The following is a 24,833-nucleotide window of genomic DNA, read 5'->3' as shown; positions in this document are numbered from 1 at the left end:
ACGAAACTAATCTTCCATAATTAATCCCTAAGCTCCATGATTAGCGAGACGCAATAATTAATGAGCAGGATTAAGGATATAAAACGGAGGTAAAGACAGATTGAAAACAAAACGGAACACCCGAAGAGGATAACATTACATAATACCCAACCCAAACTAACTTTTGTGCCTGCAAAGTTATCACCCTTTCTGTCTCCTTTTATCACTTTCTCTCTCTAAGATCATGGGTTTCTCTCTCTAGAATTCTGGCACTCATTTTCTGACACACCCTCTACCTATCTGCTAAAACTTTCCTTGTCTTTCCCTCTCAGTTTTGTCACTTTTCCCCCAAAAGTTTCCTCCAAAGCTTTCGATTCTCTCTCGCTCTCCACCGATCATGCTTCAAAGCTTGGTCCCGCGATCCCCCCGCACTTCCAACCCTAACGACATGAAAACCAAGCGACCCGTTGACACCGCAGATTCTGCCGCCGATCAGCCTTCTTTCAAGCGGACCAACTTCTCCGCCGATACAGCCACCGAGGAAGACCAGGCGTTCGATCCGCAGTCTCACGCCGGCGAGTCCACCGGCCTCAAACTCCTTGGCCTCCTCCTCCAATGCGCCGAGTGTGTTGCCATGGATAAACTCGACTTCGCCAACGACCTCCTCCCGGAGATCGCTGAGCTCTCGTCGCCGTTCGGAACCTCGCCGGAGCGCGTCGGGGCGTACTTCGCGCAGGCGCTGCAGGCGCGTGTGGTCAGCTCCTGCCTCGGCTCGTACTCTCCGCTCACTGCGAAATCTGTAACCCTAACGCAGTCGCAGCGAATCTTCAACGCCTTCCAGTCCTACAACTCGGTCTCGCCGCTGGTGAAGTTCTCTCACTTCACCGCGAACCAGGCTATCTTCCAGGCCCTGGAAGGGGAGGATCGCGTCCATATCATCGACCTCGATATCATGCAAGGTCTCCAGTGGCCGGGATTGTTCCACATCCTCGCCTCTCGCTCGAAGAAGATCCGCTCCATGAGAATCACCGGATTCGGATCTTCGTCCGAGCTCCTCGACTCCACCGGCCGGAGACTCGCGGATTTCGCGAGCTCGCTCGGGCTACCGTTTGAGTTTCACCCGGTGGAGGGGAAAATCGGAAGCGTGACGGAACTGAGTCAACTCGGCGTTCGAGCTAGCGAGGCGATCGTGGTGCACTGGATGCATCATTGTTTGTATGACATAACCGGGAGCGATTTAGGGACGTTGAGATTGCTGACTCAGCTTAGACCTAAACTGATCACGACCGTCGAGCAGGACCTAAGCCACGCCGGAAGCTTCCTCGCGCGGTTCGTGGAAGCCTTGCATTATTACAGCGCGTTGTTCGACGCGCTCGGGGATGGTTTGGGTGCGGACAGCCTTGAGAGGCACACGGTGGAGCAGCAGCTTTTGGGCTGCGAGATCAGGAACATCGTGGCCGTGGGCGGGCCCAAGAGGACCGGAGAGGTTAAGGTGGAGCGGTGGGCGGAAGAGCTGAAACGGGCCGGGTTTCGGCCCGTTTCACTCCGGGGAAACCCTGCCGCACAAGCCAGTTTGTTGCTGGGAATGTTCCCTTGGAGAGGTTATACGCTGGTTGAAGAGAATGGTTCCTTGAAGCTTGGTTGGAAGGACCTCTCTCTGTTGATTGCCTCTGCTTGGCAACCCTCTGATTTGATTACTTACCCTGATTGATTCCAATTCAACACCCCTATTGTTCTTCTGAGGAAGCAACCACCGTTGATTGGTTCCTTCCATGATTCTTCTTTTATCTCTTCTGCTCCAACACTCCCATCCAACGACGGACATGGCTGGCCAGCAGAGAGGATAATCTCTTCCTAAGTTACTGAATTCAAAGTGATCAATCATTGCAAGCATCAAGTATGGTTTTGGAATTCGTTCCTTATATTAAATATTTATTAATTTATTTCTATCAATTGTTTAATTGATTCGGACTCCAAGGAGGAGAAGCCAGGGATGCAATTGTTAGGGTTGGGTGCTTCTCCTATTAGATGGGAATGGAAGAGGGTATGTAATATTTTGTAATGTATATTATGGTATGGGGTGGGAAGTGATGGAGCGTTGTGTATAATAAGAATAATAATCATAATGGTGAGGTTGGCAATACCAATACCAAAGATGGGTCCTTTTTGTTTGTGACGTTTGAGAAGATGGAGGGTATGGTTTTAGGTTGAATTAGTAATGATAGCAGCAGTTGAATTAAGAGGGAATGACGTTTGATCCACGTCTAATGGTTCCGTGGAAAATTTGGATCCAACAATTGAATGCATAGCAGAGGGATGGGGATGTGGCTAGGGAAACAGAACAGACCCTACTCTAAGCAAAAGAATATTTCTGCTTCTCTTCATCCACCACTCAATTTACTCAATTTCCTCATCACTCTCCTCAACTCACTCACATTTCATCTCTCCACGTTCTTCCTGGACCCTACTTTTTTTCTTATTTCCCCTCCTACTTTAATGAATTCTTACTTCTTTTAGTAAAACTTGATTTCGAGGTTGCACACATAATATTGCAATATTGGATTTCATTTATGAAAACCTCCTTCTAACTTAAAACAGTCTTAAAAGTGACAATACATAACTTGTCTGAGATGGGTTTAACCCTTTTTAGAAATAAATGTAGCAGATAATTTAATTAGGTCTGGGTGAAATCAATCTTAATTTCACGTGACTGGATTTAATTCTAGTACTAAAGCATCACAATTATTATAAAAAGTTGCTCCAAACATATGTTATGATTATGTGTCATATCCATCACATCCTTAAATCCACCTTTACATCTTATATTTCTCCGAAAGTTGGTCCTTTTTTTCTTTACTATTCATAATTACTTTGTCAATTTTCGAAGAAAATCAACATCACACATTTTAAGCCACACCTCAGATAAAGTCCAATTGCACGTCCAGCCATAGCCATACTTCACTTACAAACTGTATCAGTGACCATTTATTCAGCACTATCAGTGCGAAACAAAGTACACTCTGTGATGTGCAAGATATCCCTGTGAAGTCCTCTTTAATCTTCGATCCTCTTGATGTTAATGGCTCAATGTCGTTTTTGTGAAATCTCAAGGAAGGTTATTCTTTAGTGTGAATTTGTGTTCTTAATAGATATGAAGTGTGTATGAGTATCTTGTTTATGTGAAGTAGTTATTGATTTAAATATACAAGAATATAGTTCTTTATTAATGGTGGGACACCGACAAGTGTAGGAGTATCATTTTATAAGATCAAAGCCTGATTTGTAGTTCGAAAGAAGAAGAGTTCGATTTGAATTGTTTGAGGAAAATGACAATTAAAGTTAATATTAAACAAAAGGATTGTATCTAAATTTGTGAAAACAAAAAATAGAAAGGAATTTGATTTGACACAAATGAAAAAAAAAAAAAAAACATTAAACTTAAGCTTTGTTTGTACTCAGAGGTTTGGATATACTCTTTCAATGTGATATTTTTTTTAGGGATTTTCTTCCTCTTGGTAATAAAAAATAGAGATATATGAGAAAACACTTTGACTTTCTATTGAGATATGGTAGAAGGTTCATGACCCTTTTATATTATTTTAAGTATTTTCTTATTTAAGGTCTGAATAATAGATTACAGATTATGTGAATAGCTAGCTTCCGTTATTGCTTTAACTCAATATTTTCTAAAAAAAATATAGATAACTACCCTTTTTGTTCCATAAAATTATCTCTCTGTGCTGTTATTCATTCTGTATATACCACTGTTTTATTTTTATTTTTTATTTTTCCTGTGAAATAAATAACCTAATTATAGATTTCGTTTTTTTTTTTTCTCTTCTTATCTCACTCTTTTAACCCCAGTTAGATCCAGTCCAAAGAGTAAGACAACCCTATTCTAGGCCCAACAAATAATGCTAACTTATAAAATGGCCCATAACTAGCCCACCTGAACAAGAAAATGACTCTCTCAACTACAAGTCAAAATCAAAATAAAAAACTCCAAACATAAAAACAATGTCACAAACATAATAAACGATTGGGCTTCTTCTGCAGGATCTCTAGAGAATGACAATGCCCCAGATTTTACCTTATTACAGACCCATTTTACCTTTGTGGATGATGCACGAGTTAATTTTATAACACATGTTTTTTAATTTATATATATAAACCTCAAGATTAAGCCTACGATGAAATATTTAAAGAACATTATTATCTTGATTAAGGGTATTTGAATTGTTCCACAGATGGGTGAGGATAATTTTATGAGTTGTGGTTCTGCATTTTCTTCTTTACTAAAACTTATGTTTGAATTCAATGAGTCAAATTGCAGTATTATTTACGTAGTCTTGGTCCCTTTTACTCTGATTCATTGATCTGTTGTTAAAGTGAATAATTATGGAGGAACATGTCCAAGCATCGCTCTCAATTCCAACACATTCACAGAACATCCTAAGGAGTCGAAAACATCAATTTCTGACAACACATTGCAGCCACACATTTTGTCTATTTCTGCTAACAATTCTCATAAAAAGGACAAACCTGCGTTTCCTATCAACTTTTTCTTAATTTGCACCTTCGTTTTGGCTTTTTTCAAATTAGCTCCATCCTATGTTCTAATGCTAAGTTGATTTTTTTAAATAACTTTGTAGTCTTGCAATTTTTTTTTGTTTTGTTTTGTTTTCATCTTCCTTTGTGTTAATATAACATATTATATATACAACATTTTGTTTTTATCCCTATATGAATGTGACTTTTTTTAGTCTCTATATGTTTTTTTAATCTATATATGCAAATATATTATCATATTTTATTTTAATTTTCCATTAACATCTACCTTTAATGATTAATGATGACATCTAATTTTTTATAACGTCATATATAAAAACATTCTCGTAACATCACAATGATTCATGTGATCATGAGGTTGTGACATTTTAAGATATATTAACATGGTTATATTAACCAAATAATTGAAAAAAAAAAAAGAGCAAGGGGAGAGTAAAAAGTTGTTTTTTTTAGCTTTTCTATTTTCAAATTATGATGAACGGTTAACTAAAAGCAATAATAAGATGAACCATATATGTTATACGTTATGTCTATGTTGATACAAAAAATTGATGAACTTATTTATAGTTAAAAAAAATCATGGTGGATAATGTATTAGACTATATTATTAAACTAGATATATTTAAATTGTCTAATGCATGTTTATATGTTTTTTTAATAAAGTTTGTACTGGTATTTTTTTTAGTTTTTATTTAATTTTAAGTTTTAGTTATCTTTGTCTAAGCATAAAATGTTTATTTTAAAAATACTGCAGTGTAGCATTTATATGACTTTAATAATATTTTTGGTAGTTTTAATTTTACTTCTTTAGTCAATTTAATACTCTTTGTTATTTTTATCTAAGCACAACATATTTAATTAAAATGATTAGTGTGATGAATAATGTGAATGAATATATACGTAAGTGTCAAATGCTTCTCAAATTAAAACATTATAAGTTAGTTAGATAAACTTCTATCCCGAAATCTCTATTTTTCTAAACAAATTTATAAACTAGTTAAATAAATTACGTTAGTTGAATTAAGATGCATTCTAAGTTGCGTTTGTTTAAGTTTTGAAAACATGGTTGTGTAAATTATTACCATAATCATTAGTGAGGTCATTAAAAGTTTGGAATTCTATATTTTTTAAGGCTAATTCTTACTAAAAAAAAATATATAACGCTGATATAAATGTCAATTAAAAAAAATCAAATGTTGCATGTGATCATATTGATTAAAAAAGGTGTTTTAAGAAAAGAAAAAGGAAAGAAGAGTTTTCCAAGTCCTAAATCATAAAGTGAGGGGGAAGAAAATAAAATGAACATGTTATTCAATTTACATGGTTTAAAGTGTATAGTCACTTTTTCTCCTCCAAAATTCTCTGTAATGGGACAAAATAGACACAATAGAGAATAAATCATGTTAATTGTAATTTTTCTTTTGTTTTTTTGTTTTTCATTTTTATATATTTTCAATCAAATACAAACTGAAAATAGAAATTCCACGTTTGAACAATTCAATATCTTCAATCAAGAGACCAAGTCGTGCTCTCTTTTGTGCATGACGCATGTGACACCAATCTTCGAATCAACGTTCTGCGTACGGAACTTTGAAATTATTGAGTTCACAAAAAATCATACCAAATTACGATTAATCACAATATATTTTTTTAAGGATCACTTATAATGATATAAGTTATATAGAATTTGTAAATCCGTAAAACTTAATTAAGGATCTTTAAGAGTTATGATTCTCACTCGATAAAACATAATATAACACTAACCTTGATCCATGGGAGATCCTATGAATATGCGTTCTTCAATTTTGTAATCATGTGTGCTCTTCAATCACCGTTTCCCAATCTATCTCTTTGTCTTTCTTTCTCTTCTCACAAGTTCTTGATGGGTTATTGTGAGAAGAACCTTATGACCAGAGACAGAACCCCAATTCCTTTTTATAAACCAACGTCCATCAAGTTGGTTTTTATTTTATCTTTATCTTTATTTTATTTTATTATCACTTCCCATAATAATAACCAATAAGTCTTTATATTCTTATTAAATCACAATTGGGCCCATCATAATATTTCAAATGAGTTACTAATAGAATTAATTCATCAATTAATTCTAACATTCTCCCACTTGACTCACATGATGTCATAACATTATGTGATTTAATACATAAACATAATGCGCAATAAAAGACCTTGCATAAATTTTGGTTCCATCATTATTCATAATTAAAGATACATAAATAATAAGAGTCATGGCGGTCACACATCATTTGATCGACATGATCCCTTCCATGTACTACTATATCATCCCTTTGTCCTTAATATGACCTTAAAAACGAGAAGTCCATAATAGGTTCAAACATAATGTCATTTTACAAAGCAATAACATAACATAATTTGTTTTCTTCATCATAATTTGCATGCATAAACATAAAGAAGAAAACACAGATTTCAGAAATTTATACATTAGGGAGCTCAGAGTGTCACATAAACATTCAAAACATTAACATTCAACATTCACTAGTAGACATAATGCCCATATTCTTTACATGACCAGCATACAATTTGGGTGGTAACCCTTTTGTTAAAAGGTCAACAATCATAAGATCTGTACTAATATGTTCTATTAACACTTTACGTTTCTGAACTTCTTCTTTAACGGCAAAGTATTTCAACTCCATATGTTTAGCACCTTTAGAGTACTTGTCGTTTTTAGAAAAGAAGACTGTTGTGGAATTATCACAATAAATTTTCAGCGGCTTGGAAATACTGTCGACTACTCCAAGTCTTGAAATAAAGTTCCGCAACCAATTAGCCTGAACTGTGGCCTCAAAGCATGCCACAAATTCAGCTTCCATGGTGGATGCAGCAATGACAGACTGCTTCACACTTTTCCATGAAATCGCTCATCCGGCTAAAAGATACACATAACCAAATGTAGACTTTCTTGTATTCACACAGCCGGCAAAGTTTGAATCTGTATAACCTATCACCTCAAGATGATCAAATTTTCTATAAGTAAGCATGTGATTCTTTGTTCCTTGTAGGTATCTTAAAACTTTCTTTGCAGCTTTCCAATGCTACAAACTTGGATTACTTTGGTATCTACCAAGCATACCAACTGCAAAGCTAATATCTGGCCTCGTACAGGTTTGAGCATACATCAAACTCCCAACAACAGATGCATAAGGGATATTTTCCATCTGTTTCTGTTCCAAATCATTCTTTGGACATTGCATGAGACTAAACTTGTCTCCTTTCTGTATTGGAACAAGAGATGCTGAACATTTATCCATTCTGAATCTCTCTAAAACTTTATTAATATATGCATTCTGAGACAAACCTAACAATCCTTGTGATCTGTCACGGAATATTTCTATTCCTATCACATAGTATGCCTCACCCATATCTTTCATTTCAAAGTTATTAGAGAGAAACCTCTTAGTCTCACTTAATAGACCAAGATCATTAGTCGCAAGCAAGATATCATCAACATACAGAATCAGAAATATAAACTTACTCCCATTGACCTTCAGATATATACACTGATCAACGGTGTTTTCTTTAAATCCAAAGGACACAATAGTATCATTGAACTTAAGATACCATTGCCGAGAAGCTTGTTTAAGTCCATATATCGATCTCTTAAGTTTACACACCATGTGCTCCTTTCCTTCTTCAGCGAACCCCACCGGTTGGTCCATATAGACATCCTCTTCTAAATCCCCATTCAGAAAAGCAGTTTTAACATCCATTTGATGCAACTCAAGATCATAATGAGCTACTAATGCCATGATAATTCTAAAAGAATCTTTCTTAGAAATAGGCGAAAATGTTTTCTTATAGTCAATGCCATCTTTCTGAGTAAAACCTTTGGCAACAAGACGGGCCTTGTAACGTTCAATATTGCCTTGAGAGTCACACTTAGTCTTAAAAACCCATTTACACCCAACTCTCTTGCATCCTACTGGCAATTCCACAAGGTCCCATACGTCATTATGTGCCATTGATTTAAGCTCATCTTTCATGGCATCTAACCACTTATCAGAATTATCACCATTAATGGCTTCTGAAAAAGAAATTGGATCATTATCAATACTTAAGTCATTTTCTGACTCTTGTAGATAAACCACATAGTCATTCGAAATAGCATACTTTCTATCTCTGTGAGATCTTCTTAATACTATTTCTTGTGGTTGTTCTACTATCGGTTCATTATTAACCTCGAGATCATTAATTTGTTGTTCTTCTTGATTGTTGTGAGTTTCTACAACATGTGGAACAACAACTCTTGATAAAGAAGTACTAGTTATAGGAACTTGTACTCTAACTTCCTTAATCTCTACATTTCGTGAAGCTTCACTCCCACTGGTTTCACCATTTTCAATGAACCGAGCATTTCCAGTTTCAACGATTCTTGTACTATGGGTAGGACAGTAAAACATATACCCTTTTGATTTTTCTGGATAACCAATGAAAAATCCACTGATTGTTCTTTCATCCAGTTTCTTTTCTTGCGGATTGTATATTCTTACTTCTGCCTAACAACCCCAAACATGTAGGTGTCTCAAACTGGGTTTCCTATTCGCCCATAACTCAAAAGGAGTCTTTTGAACAGCTTTACTAGGAACCCTGTTCAACAAATACATGGCAGTCTTTAAAGCATACATCCACAATGATACAGGTAAACATAAATTACTTAACATACTCCTAACCATATCCATTAAGGTTCGATTATGCCTTTCTGATACACCATTTTGTTGTGGTGTGCCTGACATTGTGTATTGAGCACAAATACCACGTTTCTCAAGGAACTTAGCGAACGGACCAGGGTGTTGTCCATTTTCATCATATCTTCCATAATACTCACCACCTCTATCAGACCTTACGATTTTCACCTTTCTGTCTAATTGCCTTTCCACTTCATTTATATAAACTTCCAAGGCATTTACTGACTGAGATTTCTCATGCAGTAGATAGACATGTCCATAACGCGAAAAATCATCAATAAAGGTGATGAAGTACTTCTCTTTATTGAAAGAATTTACATCAAACGGACCATATATATCGGTGTGTATGATTTCAAGAAGCTGAGTGCTTCTCGTGGCTCCTTTCTTTGTGTGTTTAGTTTGTTTGCCTTTAATACAATCCACACACACATTCAGATCAGCAAAATCTAAATCCGGAAGGATTTCATTCTTTACTAATCTTTGCATTCTTTCTTTGAAAATATGTCCCAAACGTTTATGCCACAAGTAAGCAGATCGTTCATCCACTAAACTACGTTTAGTGCCAACATTGTGATGCAAAGTCATAAGAGTTTCAGCATATAAATTATCCAAATTCAATTTATATAAACCATCATAAAGTGTACCAGATCCAATCATAAAAGTACGCTTAAATAAACTGAAACAACCATTCCCAAACTTAAAAGAATATCCAGCAATATCAAGCTTAGACAAAGAAATTAAATTCCTAGTGATACTAGGTACATAAAAAGTATCCATAAGGTCTAAGTGATATCCAGTGTCGAGGATTAGACGATAAGTCCCGACCGCTTCCACTGGAACTTTCTCTTTATTGCCCATGAAGACAAACTTCTCATTTGGGTTTATGGTTCGGGTTGTAAGAAATCCTTGCATCACATTAGAAACATGAGTCGTACATCCAGAATCAATTCACCACGTATTATGGGGAACTTCAGTTAAGTTTGATTCAAAACATACGTAAGCATTATGCTCACCTTTCTTTTCGAACCAAGCCTTACGCTTTATGCAGTCCTTCTGGAAATGTCCAGACTTCCCGCAGAAATGACATTTGTCATTTTTCTTCTGGATTTTGGTTAAGGACTCATCAATCTTTAGTGGTCCTTTACCCTTTCCATGTTTTTTAGCAACTTTCTTTCCAACAGCTCCTTGATTCTTCACATACTGAATAAAGTGGCTTCCTAAGTTCTTCAGTCGGGTCTCCTCTTGAACTAGCATACTGTGCAACTCATGCACATTCCACTTGTCTTTCATGGTGTTATAGTTCATCTGGAACGGACCATACTCAGACGGTAATGAGTTCAGAATGAACTGCACGAGAAAACCTTCATCCACTGCCATTCCTAAAGACTTAAGTCTTGCTGCGATATTTGTCATCTCGATCACATGCTCATGCATAGTACGCGAACCGTCAAACTTCATAGTGGTCAACGTACTCATCAGTGTCCCAGCGAGAGACTTATCAGCAGTTTGGGAGCGCTCTTCCACAAATTTCATAAATTCTTTTGCGTCATCAGTTTTGGGAAGAGCTGACTTTATATTGCTTGCTATGCTCATTCTCGTAAACATTAAGCTAAGTCTGTTTGATCTTGCCCAAGCTTTGTAATGGGCTTTCTCTTCATTGCTACTAGCATCCGTGATAGCAGCCGACTTTTCAACTAAAAGAGCTAGATCAAGATCCAACACACCTAAGTGAAATTGGACTTGCTCACTCCAGTCAGGGAAATTCAACCCATTAAAGACTGGAACAGACGAAGCATGCGAGTGTAAAGATACCGGAACAGAGACTGCAATTAACACATGCCTAACATTAATGCTTTGAGTCATAAAACTAAACGTAAAAACAGATTCAGATATAAACAATCATTCTATGCATATTAATGTTCTCCTTTGGGAGATCCAATAATATACAAACCATAAACATAATGATGTTAATCATATTATAACGTTGTTGATAATTAAAATATGCATCAACTAGAATCACCTACTATCTTTGGGTATATAAATAAAACTAGTGACGCATACAAAATTATCTACAATCATGTTCATTAATTATGAGAACAATTAATCAACCTTTGGGCGATCCTTAAATGTCTTATAATTAATGAATTTCAATTAACCCATAAATTTAATTATTCATAATTTAGCATCTATACTATGGGTAATTAAAATAAAAACATTAATAATTTGAAATCATATAAACTTTAAAATTTTGGCCACTTTGGTGACTAACAAAATTTATCATAATTGATTTCAAATAAATAAATACACATTTAATTGCTATAAACTTTATGTAGCATCCTCATTAATTTTAATTTAACAATAACAAATATACATTATTCACATAAAATATTATGTGCCATAAATAAAATCGAAAACCATAATTTCAATTCACGCGATTAAAGCTCGTAAAGTGAAATATTTTTCAATTCCAAACCTTTTGATATATAATGACAAAATAAAATTGAAACATTAATTATAATTGACATAATGCACGAACTTAATCCAATAGCATTATTGTTATTGAATACAACTAAAAGACCTGTTATTGGTAGAAATATAACCGCACACGAAATCAAATACCAATCAAATCTAATAAAAAGCTTGCAACCATGCACTTGCGGTTTAAGATCCACATCAAAACCAATTCATAAGAAAACACTTTCGAATTATGCACATATTATTCAGAAGCTTTACTATTTGCAGTTAAATTATGCGGTAACAGTTTCCACCAAAAACCAATTCATGCTCGTTTAGTCTTTGTAACACGCAACTTTCAATTCAATCATGAGGTGCATATTCACTTTTACGTACGCAGCAGCGAAAAAAGGTAAAACCCCTAAATTATATAATTAGGGTTCATCAAAATAAGGAGAATCATAAATCTTACAACATTGCTCTGATACCACATGTAAAACTTAATTAAGGATCTTTAAGAGTTATGATTCTCACTCGATAAAACATAATAGAGCATTAACCTTGATTCATGGGAGATCCTATGAATATGCGTTCTTCAATTTTGTAATCTTGTGTGCTCTTCAATCACCGTTTCTCAATCTATCTCTTTGCCTTTCTTTCTATTCTCACACGTTCTTGATGGATTACTGTGAAAAGAACCTTATGACCAGAGACAGAATCCCAATTCCTTTTTATAAACCAGCGTCCATCAAGTTGATTTTTATTTTATCTTTATCTTTATTTTATTTTATTATCACTTCCCATAATAATAACCAATAAGTCTTTATATTTTTATTAAATCACAACTGGACTCATCATAGTGTATATATATATATATATATATATATATATATATATATATATATGCATCTCTTTCACGTGTTTATAATGGTATTAAAACAAAAACCATTGTCTATAATTAATGTTTGAACATAACTGTTGATTACGTATTTATTAAATTTTTATATTGAATAATATATGAAAAATAGAAATTGAATTGAGAGTCATCATCAAAACTCAATAGTTTTTCTGGATATATAGAAAATTTGGAAATTGTGTGTTATTGGAAGTTTACAATTCTATTTAAAAAATTATCCGACTTAGAACTTTGGTAAAAAGATTGTATGAAAAGGTTTACATTTTTTTTGTAGGAAAATTGTAGTTTATAATTTTTGCAAAGAAAAAAAAAAACAAACCCCATGAGTTGTTTGCAATTTTTGCTAGAAAAGAGATATATGAAAGTTTGCAGTTTTTGCAAGCAAAAATATATATGAAAGTTGGTAGTTTTTGTCACAAAAATTGCAAGTTGAGTAATAAACTTTGTTGAATATTTTTAGATATTAAACATTCAGTATTAAATTACTTTAAATTTTTTGTATATTTTTATTTAAGCTTTTGTACTTATTTGTGGATATGTTTTCATTTGAAAAGATTAAATTTCTATTTCGTGAGTCTCAATTATGATATCAAATTATTAGAAACAATGATGTGAAAGTTGTTCACAATGAGTTTGATGTGTAAGGTGGTAAGGATTGGTGATAAAAAAAAATTATCGTCGTTAATGAATCTGTACAGTTCAATAGTGGCAAGAGTGGTTCGAGCATATCGATCGACAATGTGTGTGATGTTTATTTAAAAAATTTGAGGCTTTTTATGAAGGGAGATGTGTTGGTTCTCGAATGGGTGGGTGTTCACAAAAGTCTCCTATTGAGTATAAGGGAATAGAAAAAATGTATTACAAAAATGAATATTTGATTTGGAAGCGGTTACCCTAACTTTATAGGTCTTTTAAATGTATGATTTGACTTAAATAGTTATGTGTCATTGAGTGTCTATAATTTTATTGAGAAAAATTATATTAGAAGGTTTACAATTTTGTCAAAAAAGTTCTATGACAATGTTTTCAATTTTTACTAGAAAAATATTAGTTTTTGCCAAAAAGAATTTATGAAGGTTTGTAGTTTTTTGTAAAGAAACTTAAATTGAAAGTAATATCAATTAAATATGCAGATTGAATTCCTATTTAATTGTATTTTATTATAAATTCCCGCAAAATATCCATCAAACTTCCAGATTAAGAAAAAAAATATCAATTTTATTAATATTAGTTTTATCTTTGAATTGATATAAATATTTAATTCAACAACAGGTAAACAAAATAGTCGTATTCAACTCTTTTCTTTTAAAAATGTTTTTTTTTTCTTTTGCCATTGAAACTTCGAGAATGATTGTAAAAAATGTCATAAGCATGGTATTTATGTTAAGTGATGATAAAAAAAAAAAAAAACTTATTTCTATTGATATTTGTGGGTTATAAATAATTTAATAGGTACTCTGTCAATAGAGTAGTTCACATTCTTGATATACATTCATTCCAGGATCAAATTACATTTTTTTACATTTATATTTTTTATCAAACTTTCATATATATATATATATATATATATATATATATATATATATATATATATATATATATATATATATATATATTTGTATACATTTATAAAATTCTGAAAACACACCTACTAAAGAAATGTTTTAGTACTACTCTTGGACAAATTTTCAATCAATGAATGCAACGGGTGAGGAGGGTAACTACCCTAGTCCATTTTTCACATATTAAATATAATAATATATAACAAGAGAAGAAAAATAAAATAATATTATGAAAAAAATAAAATATGACCAAACTTAACTTGGCATCTAAATGAATGCATCAGGCATATCCACGTCTAATTCCAATTTTCCTTTTTTATGCCACTCTTCTCGAAACTAATTTGAAATACTCCAACAAAATTTACACCACATCCTCAACTTGTATTTTTGAGTTTAGTTTAGTTGTAGATCAATGACTTCAATTCCAAAATTATATTGTTCCAAAATGACTTTCGGAAACAAGGTCCGAAAAACACATAATAAAAAAAAATGATCCACAATTATTATTATTATATCAAATGTTCTTGAGCCAAAACAGAGTAGAATGATCAAACATCAAAACAAATCTCCAAAAGGGTGAACACTGAAAATCGACTTGAAGATTCAACGATGAAAGAAGGGGTTAAGGTTTGACAAACTGCAGAAGTGGAGGAAAAGACGTATATGCAGGAAAAAGCTGTGGAGTTAATTGAGCTAAATACGATCTTAATTGATTAATTAATTAACTAACTGCATATACATTCCAAAATAAATAATAATAATAATAATAATAATAAGTAATTGACTTGAAGTTGCAGTTGCAGTTGATAGATTCTGTGTGGAGTCAGTAGAAGTTTAAGATGTTGGAAGGAGTTAAGTTTTGGAGCCATGGACTGTTCAACTGAGCCCAGAAGGTATCTTGGGTCCAATCTGTTAACATCGGAAGTTGCAGGTCCGGAAGATTGTCCTTCCCGAAGGGCATTTGTAGGGAAGATGTCCCACAACTGCTACCCTTGTTGTTGTTGTTATTGTCCTTCAAACCCAATTGGGTGCTTGTTTTTTCTTGTTTAGGCACTACACACCCCATTATTTCTTCAGATTCAGACTCTTTCTTAAGAACATGCTGCAACAAGGGCAGAGGCAAGGACACGTTCGCCTCTTCCTGTGGACTGCCGAAGGACATGGTGTCCGTCGAAGAAGGAGGAGAAGCAGGGGAACCCACCATTTGCTTCATCTCTCTCTCTGCCCTTTCCTCCAACACTTTCAACGATGTTGCCTTTCGATATATCTTGCACAACACTATTTCCTGTACCCAATTCAAAAATATTCATATGGGTCACGTCAAAATCAAAACTTTTCCATGGTGGATCAAAGGGATGAACAAAAATGAAGTACCTTGGGTAGTTTGCAGTTGTCGGGTAAACGGTACTCATTCATCACCCAATCGGTTTTGCGTCCGCTGGGAGCTCTTCCCATGTAGAAAACCAGGGTCTTCCTTAACCCGATGATGCGTTTCGGATCAGACAGAGTCACTATTTTCCGGTCCGAACCGGTCGCTTTCCAGAACCCTTTCTCGGTGGTCCGGTTCGGCCGTCCTCCGCTTCCGTGCTTCTTGTCCCTCGGCACGAAGAAGTACCATTCTCTCTCCCCAACCTTAGCCAAATCTACATGTATGTCATGTAACAATTGAACGTTGTCAAGATTCTCTGTCACGTGTTAATGGCATGTGATTTTAATGAAGTAATTAAAAGGATGATTACCAGGTAAGTCCCAGGGATCATGGTGATAGATGTTGAGGAAACCGATAACGTCGTACCGGAGTTTCTTTCCGACAACCATGTTCTTAAGATAGAAATCGAGAAGCTCTTCCTCTGTGGGGTGGAATCGGAAGCCAGGAAGTGCAGTTTCCACACTCATGCTCATGTCTTCCATGGTGGCCATATCATCAATTTGCTTCCTTTGTGACTACGTTAGTGTTAAGCTAGTGCAGTGGAACTTCACCCACTTTTTTTGTTTAAAGCAGAGGTTATATTTTGGTTGATACACTTAAATGAATGTGATGGAGGGTATTTATAAGCAATGGTTGATTTCACAACTGTTGCTTTAACTATGTTTTTGCATTTTGTTTTCAAGTTTAGTTTATTTATTTATTATTATGTGATAAATATTACTAATAAGGTTTTGGGGTATGACTTGGTCGTGGAGGCATTTAGGGCACAAAAGTCTGTGTAAGAAATCTTGAAGGAATATGGACTTGTAATTGCGACTCTGCAGATTATTATGAGATTTATGTGGTGGGACCCACGCGGCTTGACAAAAAGTCTGCAGAGACTAAACTGTGATGTGGGGACAGATGTTACATGTTAATATGTTATGGCTTGACCTGTTTTTTTCTTTCGCTTCTGAAATTTTACCCGGAAATTCCTCATGCTAATTCACCATTTTTTTTTAATTTTGTTTAATTGCAAGTTTATGTGTGAGAGGTTAAAAGAGTATTCAAGTTATACCAAATACGTACTAACATGCAACGACTTCGAAATAGAACATAACAAAATTTGCTAACTCAACTCCAATCTCTGGAAAGTTCCTCGTATCTACATACGTACATAATCTTATTTTGTTTATCAGTGTAATTCCAAAGCTAGATATAATGCTAATTAACTGGTTTATATTGTGAGATTCACATTTATGTAAATTTATCTGATTATTTTAATTGATGTGAGATATTTAATATATGTATTGCAGTAAAAATAGTTAGTTTTTTTTTTTTTTAATTTATGTGGTAGTTTATTACTTGACTCAATTCATTAATAGTGATTACGTATTTTGACTTGTTAAACGTCTTGGTCTCAAATACCAATAGGAGCTTGAATAGTTGTGAGTGATCTCAAAATTTTGATTCTTTGGTGTGACTTCAAAGTTGAAGGTATAATGAACCCATAGCATGTTTTTGAAAGTTGAAAGGAAATTAAAGGGTGGAATCGAAATTGTGAAAGAAGAATAATGAGTCTCTTACATAGATTTTGCCTGGGAAGTTGGAAACATAATACCAGACTAATTGCCAATGGAAATCGTCCAAACTTATCAATGACATTAACCATTCGGTCCTTTCATCTGCATACAATATACGTATATACGACATGTATTGAAGCGTTCTTATCTTTCTCCACCTTCCTTCCAAGGCGCTGTGCAGTTTAAATACTATCATGGAAACGCACAATGATTATCGGACAAATTTGAATCAGATCAAAACATTGACACTCTTAAAGGAGAAAAAAATATTTAAACGGTAGTTGATTTTAACTTTTAAGCGATATAAAATTCATTATATATTAAGTTTAGAAGGAAAAAATTAAGAATTTGGTAAGTGATAATTTTAAAAAATATATATTAATTAACCTCTAATATTATTGTAGAATACGATTTTGGATCCAATTCAACTTTATAATAACATTTTTTTGTCTCTCACTTTATACTGCATTGTGATGGTAATTTTTTAGTAATATAAAACTTGCATTTTTTTTCAATGTAGTATTCAACATTTGTACAAAAACAATAATAAGTTATATAATAAAAATAATAAAATTATTTAATATAAATGACACGTATTAATATTATTATTTTTAGTTTAATTACATATTTTACAGTCTAATTACTTGATTTTGTAACTTCATCGCTTAAAATTTTATATATATTATCATAATATTTTTTTTTTTTACTTTCTAGATGCTCTTTGTAATTGTTAAATGTGTAATCGCATATTAATACGTCAAATGTATTTTTTTTAAAGGAGATAAAACCAAATTTTGGTACCAGTAAAAGTTTATTTCACGAGGCGGTCCGCAATTGTTACATATTTAAAGAATTGGTGATAAAGTGTACAAAAATTATAATAACAAATACATAAAGAATAAGAATGATAGATCGAATAATAAAATACATTATTAAACATTTCCCTTCCATTTAAACGTGTGAACCCACGTAGGTTATAATGATAATCAATTATACTTTCACACACACATCTCTCATTTGTTGATGAAGAAAAAATTAGAGCGAAAGTCATGAAATGTGGGATCTAACAGATAAAGATTAATTTTAGTGTACGATATTAGTAATATCGTTTGGTTTGTAAATGAGTTTTTTAAGAGAAATTATGACTTCTCTAACTTTATTTTGTTTTTAGTGCAATAGTCTCAAAGAACATACTATTATGAGATAAAGGGAAATTAATTAAAGTTCATGACTATAATTAATGTTAAATTGAAAACTCTAAGTTATATACCTATACATTATATGAGGTGATATTGGATGTATTTTTATAATTTTGATCTTTGATGGATAAATACCCTTGAGAATTGTGTTGGTATTAAATTGTGAAGAATTGGATTTATTATTATTTTTACTAATGATGTTATTTTATGTTTCGGTAAGTCTTACATCGTTTAGGAGTTGAGGTCAAGCAAAGTTTAAATAATCTTACTTCTATCCACATTCTGAGTTACCTTTTAAGAACAAAATCATACGGAATTTGAATCGGAATCGGAACATTAATGGGTGAGCTTGTTCCGGTACATCTAATAAGTCCTACCTCGTTTAGGAATCGAGGTCAAGCGACCACTCCAATAATTTATGATTTATATTTGTTTTTTAAATTAAACGTAACTTTTTCAAAGTTTGTTTTATGTTATATGTGCTAGTGCTTCTCCGACTGATATATAATTGATGGAATTAACTTAATATGAATTTAACTATATATTAAATTTTTTGAATGAACAATGAGTTAATGAATTTATATATTTAATTATGGTTTAAACTAAATTGGTAATTATTTTTATTAATGTAAAATTCTGGATTAAATTATTGGTTAGATTTCTCTTAAGTCGCATGGAAAAAAAATGATTTTATATCACAATTACATATAAATTTAAACCCCATTTGACTTGGTATTCAGCACATGTGGGAGCACCTACCTAGTGTTTTTTTTTCAGCTATGAGACAAATAAGTTTTAATCGTAATATGCATGTGATCGCATTTACCGGATGCAATTTTATCTTCATGAAAGATCTACTACAAAAAACCTTGTTTCATAAACTTTTTGGACATACAATAGATTCCACAAATTTTGGGAGCATCGAGTTTATATTTCAAATCATCTTAACCTCGTATAAAATTTAATGGTTTTTAACAAATTATAATTTCCAAACAATTATATATTTATACAAAAAATTTAGCTTAAATAATGCTTTTCCATTCATATTATTTATCTAAATATATATTATTTTTAATGAAAGTACAATATTAAAATAAAATTATTGGGCGAACAAAATAAAATAAAAATATAACTATCTCATTTATGTTATCTTAATCTAAAAATTTTTATTTCCTTAATTATACTCATTAATATTTTTCACTCTGAACCATATGATTAGAAAATATATGGAATTTAAAAGTAACAAATATTATTTATTTTAGAAAATAAAAATTATTCTAACATACCAATAATTTTAGAGGTTTACGTTAAAGAAAATATAAATATACTATCTTTAAATTTATATCTCTTTGAGAAAAAAATCATGAGAGAAGTTTCATGCGACAAAGTGAATAATATTTTAAATGTGATGATTAACTATGACTATATTATCTCAATATGAATTTAAAATTAAATTATTGACACCGTATATGGGAATAAAAGTTTTTTTAACCCTTGATTTAGAACTTATTTCTGTTCATTAATCATATTCAAATGTGTTGATTAATCTTAATTATACGCAATCATTGTACATTTTCTCTCTAACCTGTATGTTGTCCATAATTATTAAAAAAAGAGAGTATGTTTTTATTACTTATATTTTTTATTAACTCTCATGATTTAGAAACGACAACAACACAAATTTATTACTTTAAAATTTTTGTTAATAAAAAATGTCTAACCAAAAGCATTCGAGAAAGTTTTGTTGACGGTTTCATTTGGTTCAGTTAAAAAGGAAATCAATTATCAAACTAAATTATTGTTTTGAGTTAACTAAAAATTAATGAATACGTCAATATGTTCGTTGAAAAAATATTTTATAGTTTCATTTCATTTGATTATGTTTATATTTATTAAAACACAATAATGAATTTGCATATTTTTTTTTTGGTTTTAAGCTATAGAGTTAAGTAATTTATGTATGAATATAATAAGCTAAACTTATGAAGATGATAATAGTTATAAAATAAATTATTATAGTTCTTTTATTTAACAATTTTAATATTTAAAGAAACAATTAATAATTTTATAGTGAAACACATAAAAATCTATTAAAGTAAATCATAAAACATTAAACTAATATAATGTAAAAATCACGACAAATTAAAACAATTTGCACTCAATCCTATATTTAATTTAGTAAACTCTGAACCAAATGGAATAACTAACACTTACATTACCCATAGGATAAACATTAAGTACATAATTTCTTTTCACCATTGGGATTATTGATGATAAAGTAGTAGGTAACTTAAAGAAGATACATTAAATAAAAAAATTAAATATATTTTTAGTTTATAAATTTTGAAGTAAAATTAACTGTTTTTTCTTATCTAGACTTTAATACAGTTTAGTTATAAAATTTTAAAAATAAATAAATATATTTTTTACGATCCAACCACATTGAAAAAATTTTATATAAAAAATATGTTTCAGAATAACGTTTTAGTTTTAAACTTATTTAACCCATTATAACTCAAATATCAACTTAAAATATTGTTTAACATTTAAAAAATTATCATTATTAAATTAGAATAATTATATCTTTTAATTTTTAAAATTTGAAGGCAAAAATATATTAAAATTTTAAATAAAAACAAATTTTAATTTTACATAAGATAAAATCTATTTAATGTTTTAATAGTGTAATAAAGTAATGGACAAATTGCAATTTGTTTATTGCAGAGTTAATGATTAATTTGTTTTGAGGCCAATTTGTCTATATTGCAGAAGTCTTTGAGAGGGATTAGATAGAAATAATGGAAAGTAGTTGATTAATTTTATTTTCCAAGGATTTGATTGTCAATTCAAAAGCATCTCCGCGTCCTCAACATTACTTTCATTACTTCCTTTCAAGTCACACACACTTTCTCTTTACACAAACATTAAAATAATAACAATATAAACAAAAATAGAAAAATAGTTTTTAATGGATATGATTTTGGGTTTGACTTGGAAGTCTTGTGCGAAGACCCAATAGCATAAATAGGTCTCTCCACCACAAGTAAATGATGATGATCAGATGAAATACGGATTAAGAATCTAAATATGAGTTTAAATTTATATTGATTAAAAATAAGAAAATAGAGTATTATATAAAATTAAAAATTAAAAATTTATTATTTTATGAATTTTGGTTAAAAATAATATTAATGTTTTATATAATTAAACTCAGATCTCTGAACTCGCTCAAAGACTGTTCATTCCTTCTTGAATCGTTTATGCTAATACCTTTACCAAATCAAAGTCTTACAAATTTGTTGTGTCATCAAAAAGCAACTTCCCATGCTCTTTCCTCGAATTTTCTCCAATATCTGTCTCTTTTTCTCGTTTTCCCAAAAAGATAAATTTTCAGTTTGTCGCATGCAGGGCCCAGAAAATGATTGAATCGTGATTAATAAATAAATAAATAAATAAACATCGACAGACAGTGCTTACGTGACTTTACTATGTTGTTATTATGTTTGAGAGAAATTACAAGTGGAAGCCAAAAACATGTGCTTTCGATCTGCTGCTGCTTCTTTTTAATATATACCACAAACATACGAATACGAGTTCCATTTCTTAATGGGAAAGGAAATTTCGTGTGCTCATCAATTCCAAAAACCTACATCAAATTCACTGCCATTAGTGTGCTTTCCCACATCAAATTATAACTTATAATTCAATTCATTATTTTCTTTTTTCTATTTTAAGTTTTTTATGGTTAATTAAATTCGTATATTTTTAACAAAACAAGTACATTTAACAGTATTCCTATCTCAAATCCAATTGAGTAATATTGTTAGAATCAATTAGTATTAAATACTATTTATTTTAGAGTATGAAATTTTGTCATAATTAGGGTTCATTCCTAATGAAGAAGAATAAGGGAGATCATTTTAATTTTTCACATACAAAATCAATGTTCCGATTCGAAATTTGTCAAATAACATTGTTATAGTTGATCATCATATTTGAGATATTAACCACTTTTTGAAGTTTGAAATTTCATCACAATTTTATTCTTAAGATGTGTTTTGAAGAATTGGAAAAGGAACGAAATAATCTTGACTCTTAAAATAAAATGAAGACACCGAATACATGAAAATAAATAGTTCAGTTTATTTTAGTTAACATTTTTTAGTATTTTTGTTTAATGAATATAGGGTACAACATAATTTTAAAATTTATAATTTTATTAAAAGATAATGATATTATAATAACTAAATTTTGACATTTTTTTTATCTGAGTTTTTAAAATATAAAAAAAAAGTCTAAAAATATAACTCAAGTTATAAGAAAAAAATGTTAAAATTTAGTTGTTAGAGTCTAATTTTTCTTTATTAAAGCGGTTTTTTATTTCCGAAATACTGGTAGATATAAGTGAGTATTTCCATGATTTTCTTTATTATAGTGGATACCCACGAGTTGCAACAAACATAAATAAAAAGCTATACATACCAAGGGCAGATAGCTACTACCCGTTATAATCCTTGCACGGGATAATTGTTTAAAAGGGGACCTTTTTTATTTTTTATTTTTTTACATTGCGATAATGACGTAAACTTCTTTTAAACATTTTTAGGAAATAAAACACAATAAATTTTAGAATTTGATTTGTAGAAATTCCCTTTTAAAGCCTATGTAAATTCTTATTTTAACTTTTTGCATAAGTCAAGTTTAATTTATAGAACAGTCTCCTTTTTTTTTTTCACTTTTCTTCTTGAAATTATTTGTGGATAAGTTCACTTTTCAATATTTAGTGGTGAGTTTCAGTGACACAACAAACGTAATTACCTTTGCAAAAGACAGAAGTTAAACTCTTTATTGAGCTTTTATTTATAAAGAAAAAGTTGTTCCACGTTAAATTGTTCCCGGGATTGTATGATATACAAACATCAAAACCAATGAAATAAAAGGTTATATACTCATAATAAACTCATCAAATAATGTAAACATGGTATCAATCAATTTTACAATAATATAAAATTTTGTACATATAATTTTTAATCTGAAAAATGAGTTTGAAAAAAAACATTCTTCAACAGGAAGATATTGAATTATATAATATTTAATGAAGATTATATAACGAAATTTGATCTTCCATATAAAACTACTAATGAATTTATAATTTGAATAAGTGAAAAATATTATCCTATAAAGACGGGAATTTTTTTTATTTGTGTATTAATTATTTTGTGAGTAGTATGTATAAAGTACTGAAAATTAGCACGATGCAGCTTCTGAGAATAGAAATTGATAAATTAGTAAATGATTGATAAAAGTTATTTGGCATTGAAATTTCCATTAATGGAATATAATCGTACCGACATGGGTCAAGATGAAGTGTAAGATCTTGTGAGGAGAAAATGAAGTTAATTAATAAAAGAAAACAAAAATAAAAATATACGATCTTGTGAGGAGAAAATCATTTTCCTAAATATAGATGATAAAATAAATAGGATAAATATCTATAACTATAAATAAATAAATATGACAAATATACAACTAAAGATAGATATAAATGAATAACATCATTGTGTAATTATAAATAAATATAAATAATTTATTTATTTATTAAAATGATGTTAGAATGTAAAATAAACGATACACACAGTTTTGTTTGATTGTGGCCATAATTGAGACAATATATCCAAAGCTATGAATCAGGCGCAAATTGAGCTAGCCAGCTATGTGCATAATAAAGATAAATTTAGTAGCAGAAGAAAATTATGATAATCTTAACAAATTAATAGAATGTCAACTACAAATTATTGTTAACTTATAAGAAGCTGTTAATTTTTTTTACTCTTATAGTATAAAACATGTAAAATCGACAAACTTGATTTGGTTGAATGTTGTGCACAAGCTAAAATTCTAATTCTTTATATGTTGTTGAATGATGCTTACATATTCATTTGGAGGTTCAAAAAAGAAAATTGTTTTATGTTGAATGTGTTTTTTTTTAATATAATGTTGAATTTTTCTCTTATTTGTTCTTTCATTATTCTATTTCTTTGTGATTGTGAGGATGGTTGTGTGAAATTTGTTAAGATTTGTAGTTTTTCTTTGGATTTAAAAGCTTCTGAAATCTCTTTGTAATTTTTTTCTTAAAGTGGTTAACATTATTGTGATTATTTACATGTTTTTGAGGATATGAAGTCATAGTAAATTTCAAGATCTAATTGTTTTTATTTTTGATGTTTTCCAAATTAAGGAATTGGTGTGTATGACTTAGAATAAATCTAATAAGTAAATGAATAATATTGTATTTTTTTTTTTGTGCTAAAATTTTTCATTATTAAAACTAGGAAGAATATATGGTGGTTTCTTTTAAGAATGTAACATGACAAGTTCTATAAGATAATTTATTTAAGATGAATGTTGATGGTGTAACTAAGAGTAATCCTGATTTAAC

The 24,833-nt window shown here is 31.1% G+C and overlaps 2 protein-coding genes across 2 annotated transcripts; one reads left to right on the top strand and one right to left on the bottom strand.

The window, feature by feature from the left end:
- Positions 1 to 2,501, top strand: LOC114170539 (scarecrow-like protein 23). The gene has a single exon (XM_028056037.1). It carries the CDS (start codon positions 377 to 379, stop codon positions 1,688 to 1,690), a length of 1,314 nt encoding a protein of 437 aa, XP_027911838.1. The 5' UTR covers positions 1 to 376; the 3' UTR covers positions 1,691 to 2,501.
- Positions 2,502 to 14,686: 12,185 nt separating this feature from the next.
- LOC114168448 (NAC domain-containing protein 22) lies at positions 14,687 to 16,148 on the bottom strand. Its single transcript, XM_028053262.1, has 3 exons — positions 15,944 to 16,148; positions 15,579 to 15,847; positions 14,687 to 15,489 (listed from the first exon to the last, which is right to left on the bottom strand). The coding sequence occupies exons 1-3, from the start codon at positions 16,122 to 16,124 to the stop codon at positions 15,028 to 15,030; spliced, it is 912 nt and encodes a 303-aa protein (XP_027909063.1). The 5' UTR covers positions 16,125 to 16,148; the 3' UTR covers positions 14,687 to 15,027.
- Positions 16,149 to 24,833: the final 8,685 nt, after the last annotated feature.

Source organism: Vigna unguiculata, chromosome 11 (genome assembly GCF_004118075.2).
Source record: "Vigna unguiculata cultivar IT97K-499-35 chromosome 11, ASM411807v1, whole genome shotgun sequence".
NCBI lineage: Eukaryota > Viridiplantae > Streptophyta > Magnoliopsida > Fabales > Fabaceae > Vigna > Vigna unguiculata.
The sequence above is the reverse complement of the archived record's forward strand: the minus strand, read 5'-3'. Positions and strand labels throughout refer to the sequence as shown.

Excerpts from the sequence above, each read along its gene's own strand:
- LOC114168448 (XM_028053262.1), bottom strand. The coding sequence starts at position 16,124 with ATGGCCACCATGGAAGACATGAGCATGAGTGTGGAAACTGCACTTCCT. Across the intron at positions 15,848-15,943 it reads TGATCCCTGGGACTTACCTG|ATTTGGCTAAGGTTGGGGAG; the intron begins GTAATCATCCTT and ends ACATACATGTAG. Across the intron at positions 15,490-15,578 it reads ACAACTGCAAACTACCCAAG|GAAATAGTGTTGTGCAAGAT; the intron begins GTACTTCATTTT and ends AATTGGGTACAG.
- LOC114170539 (XM_028056037.1), top strand. The coding sequence starts at position 377 with ATGCTTCAAAGCTTGGTCCCGCGATCCCCCCGCACTTCCAACCCTAAC.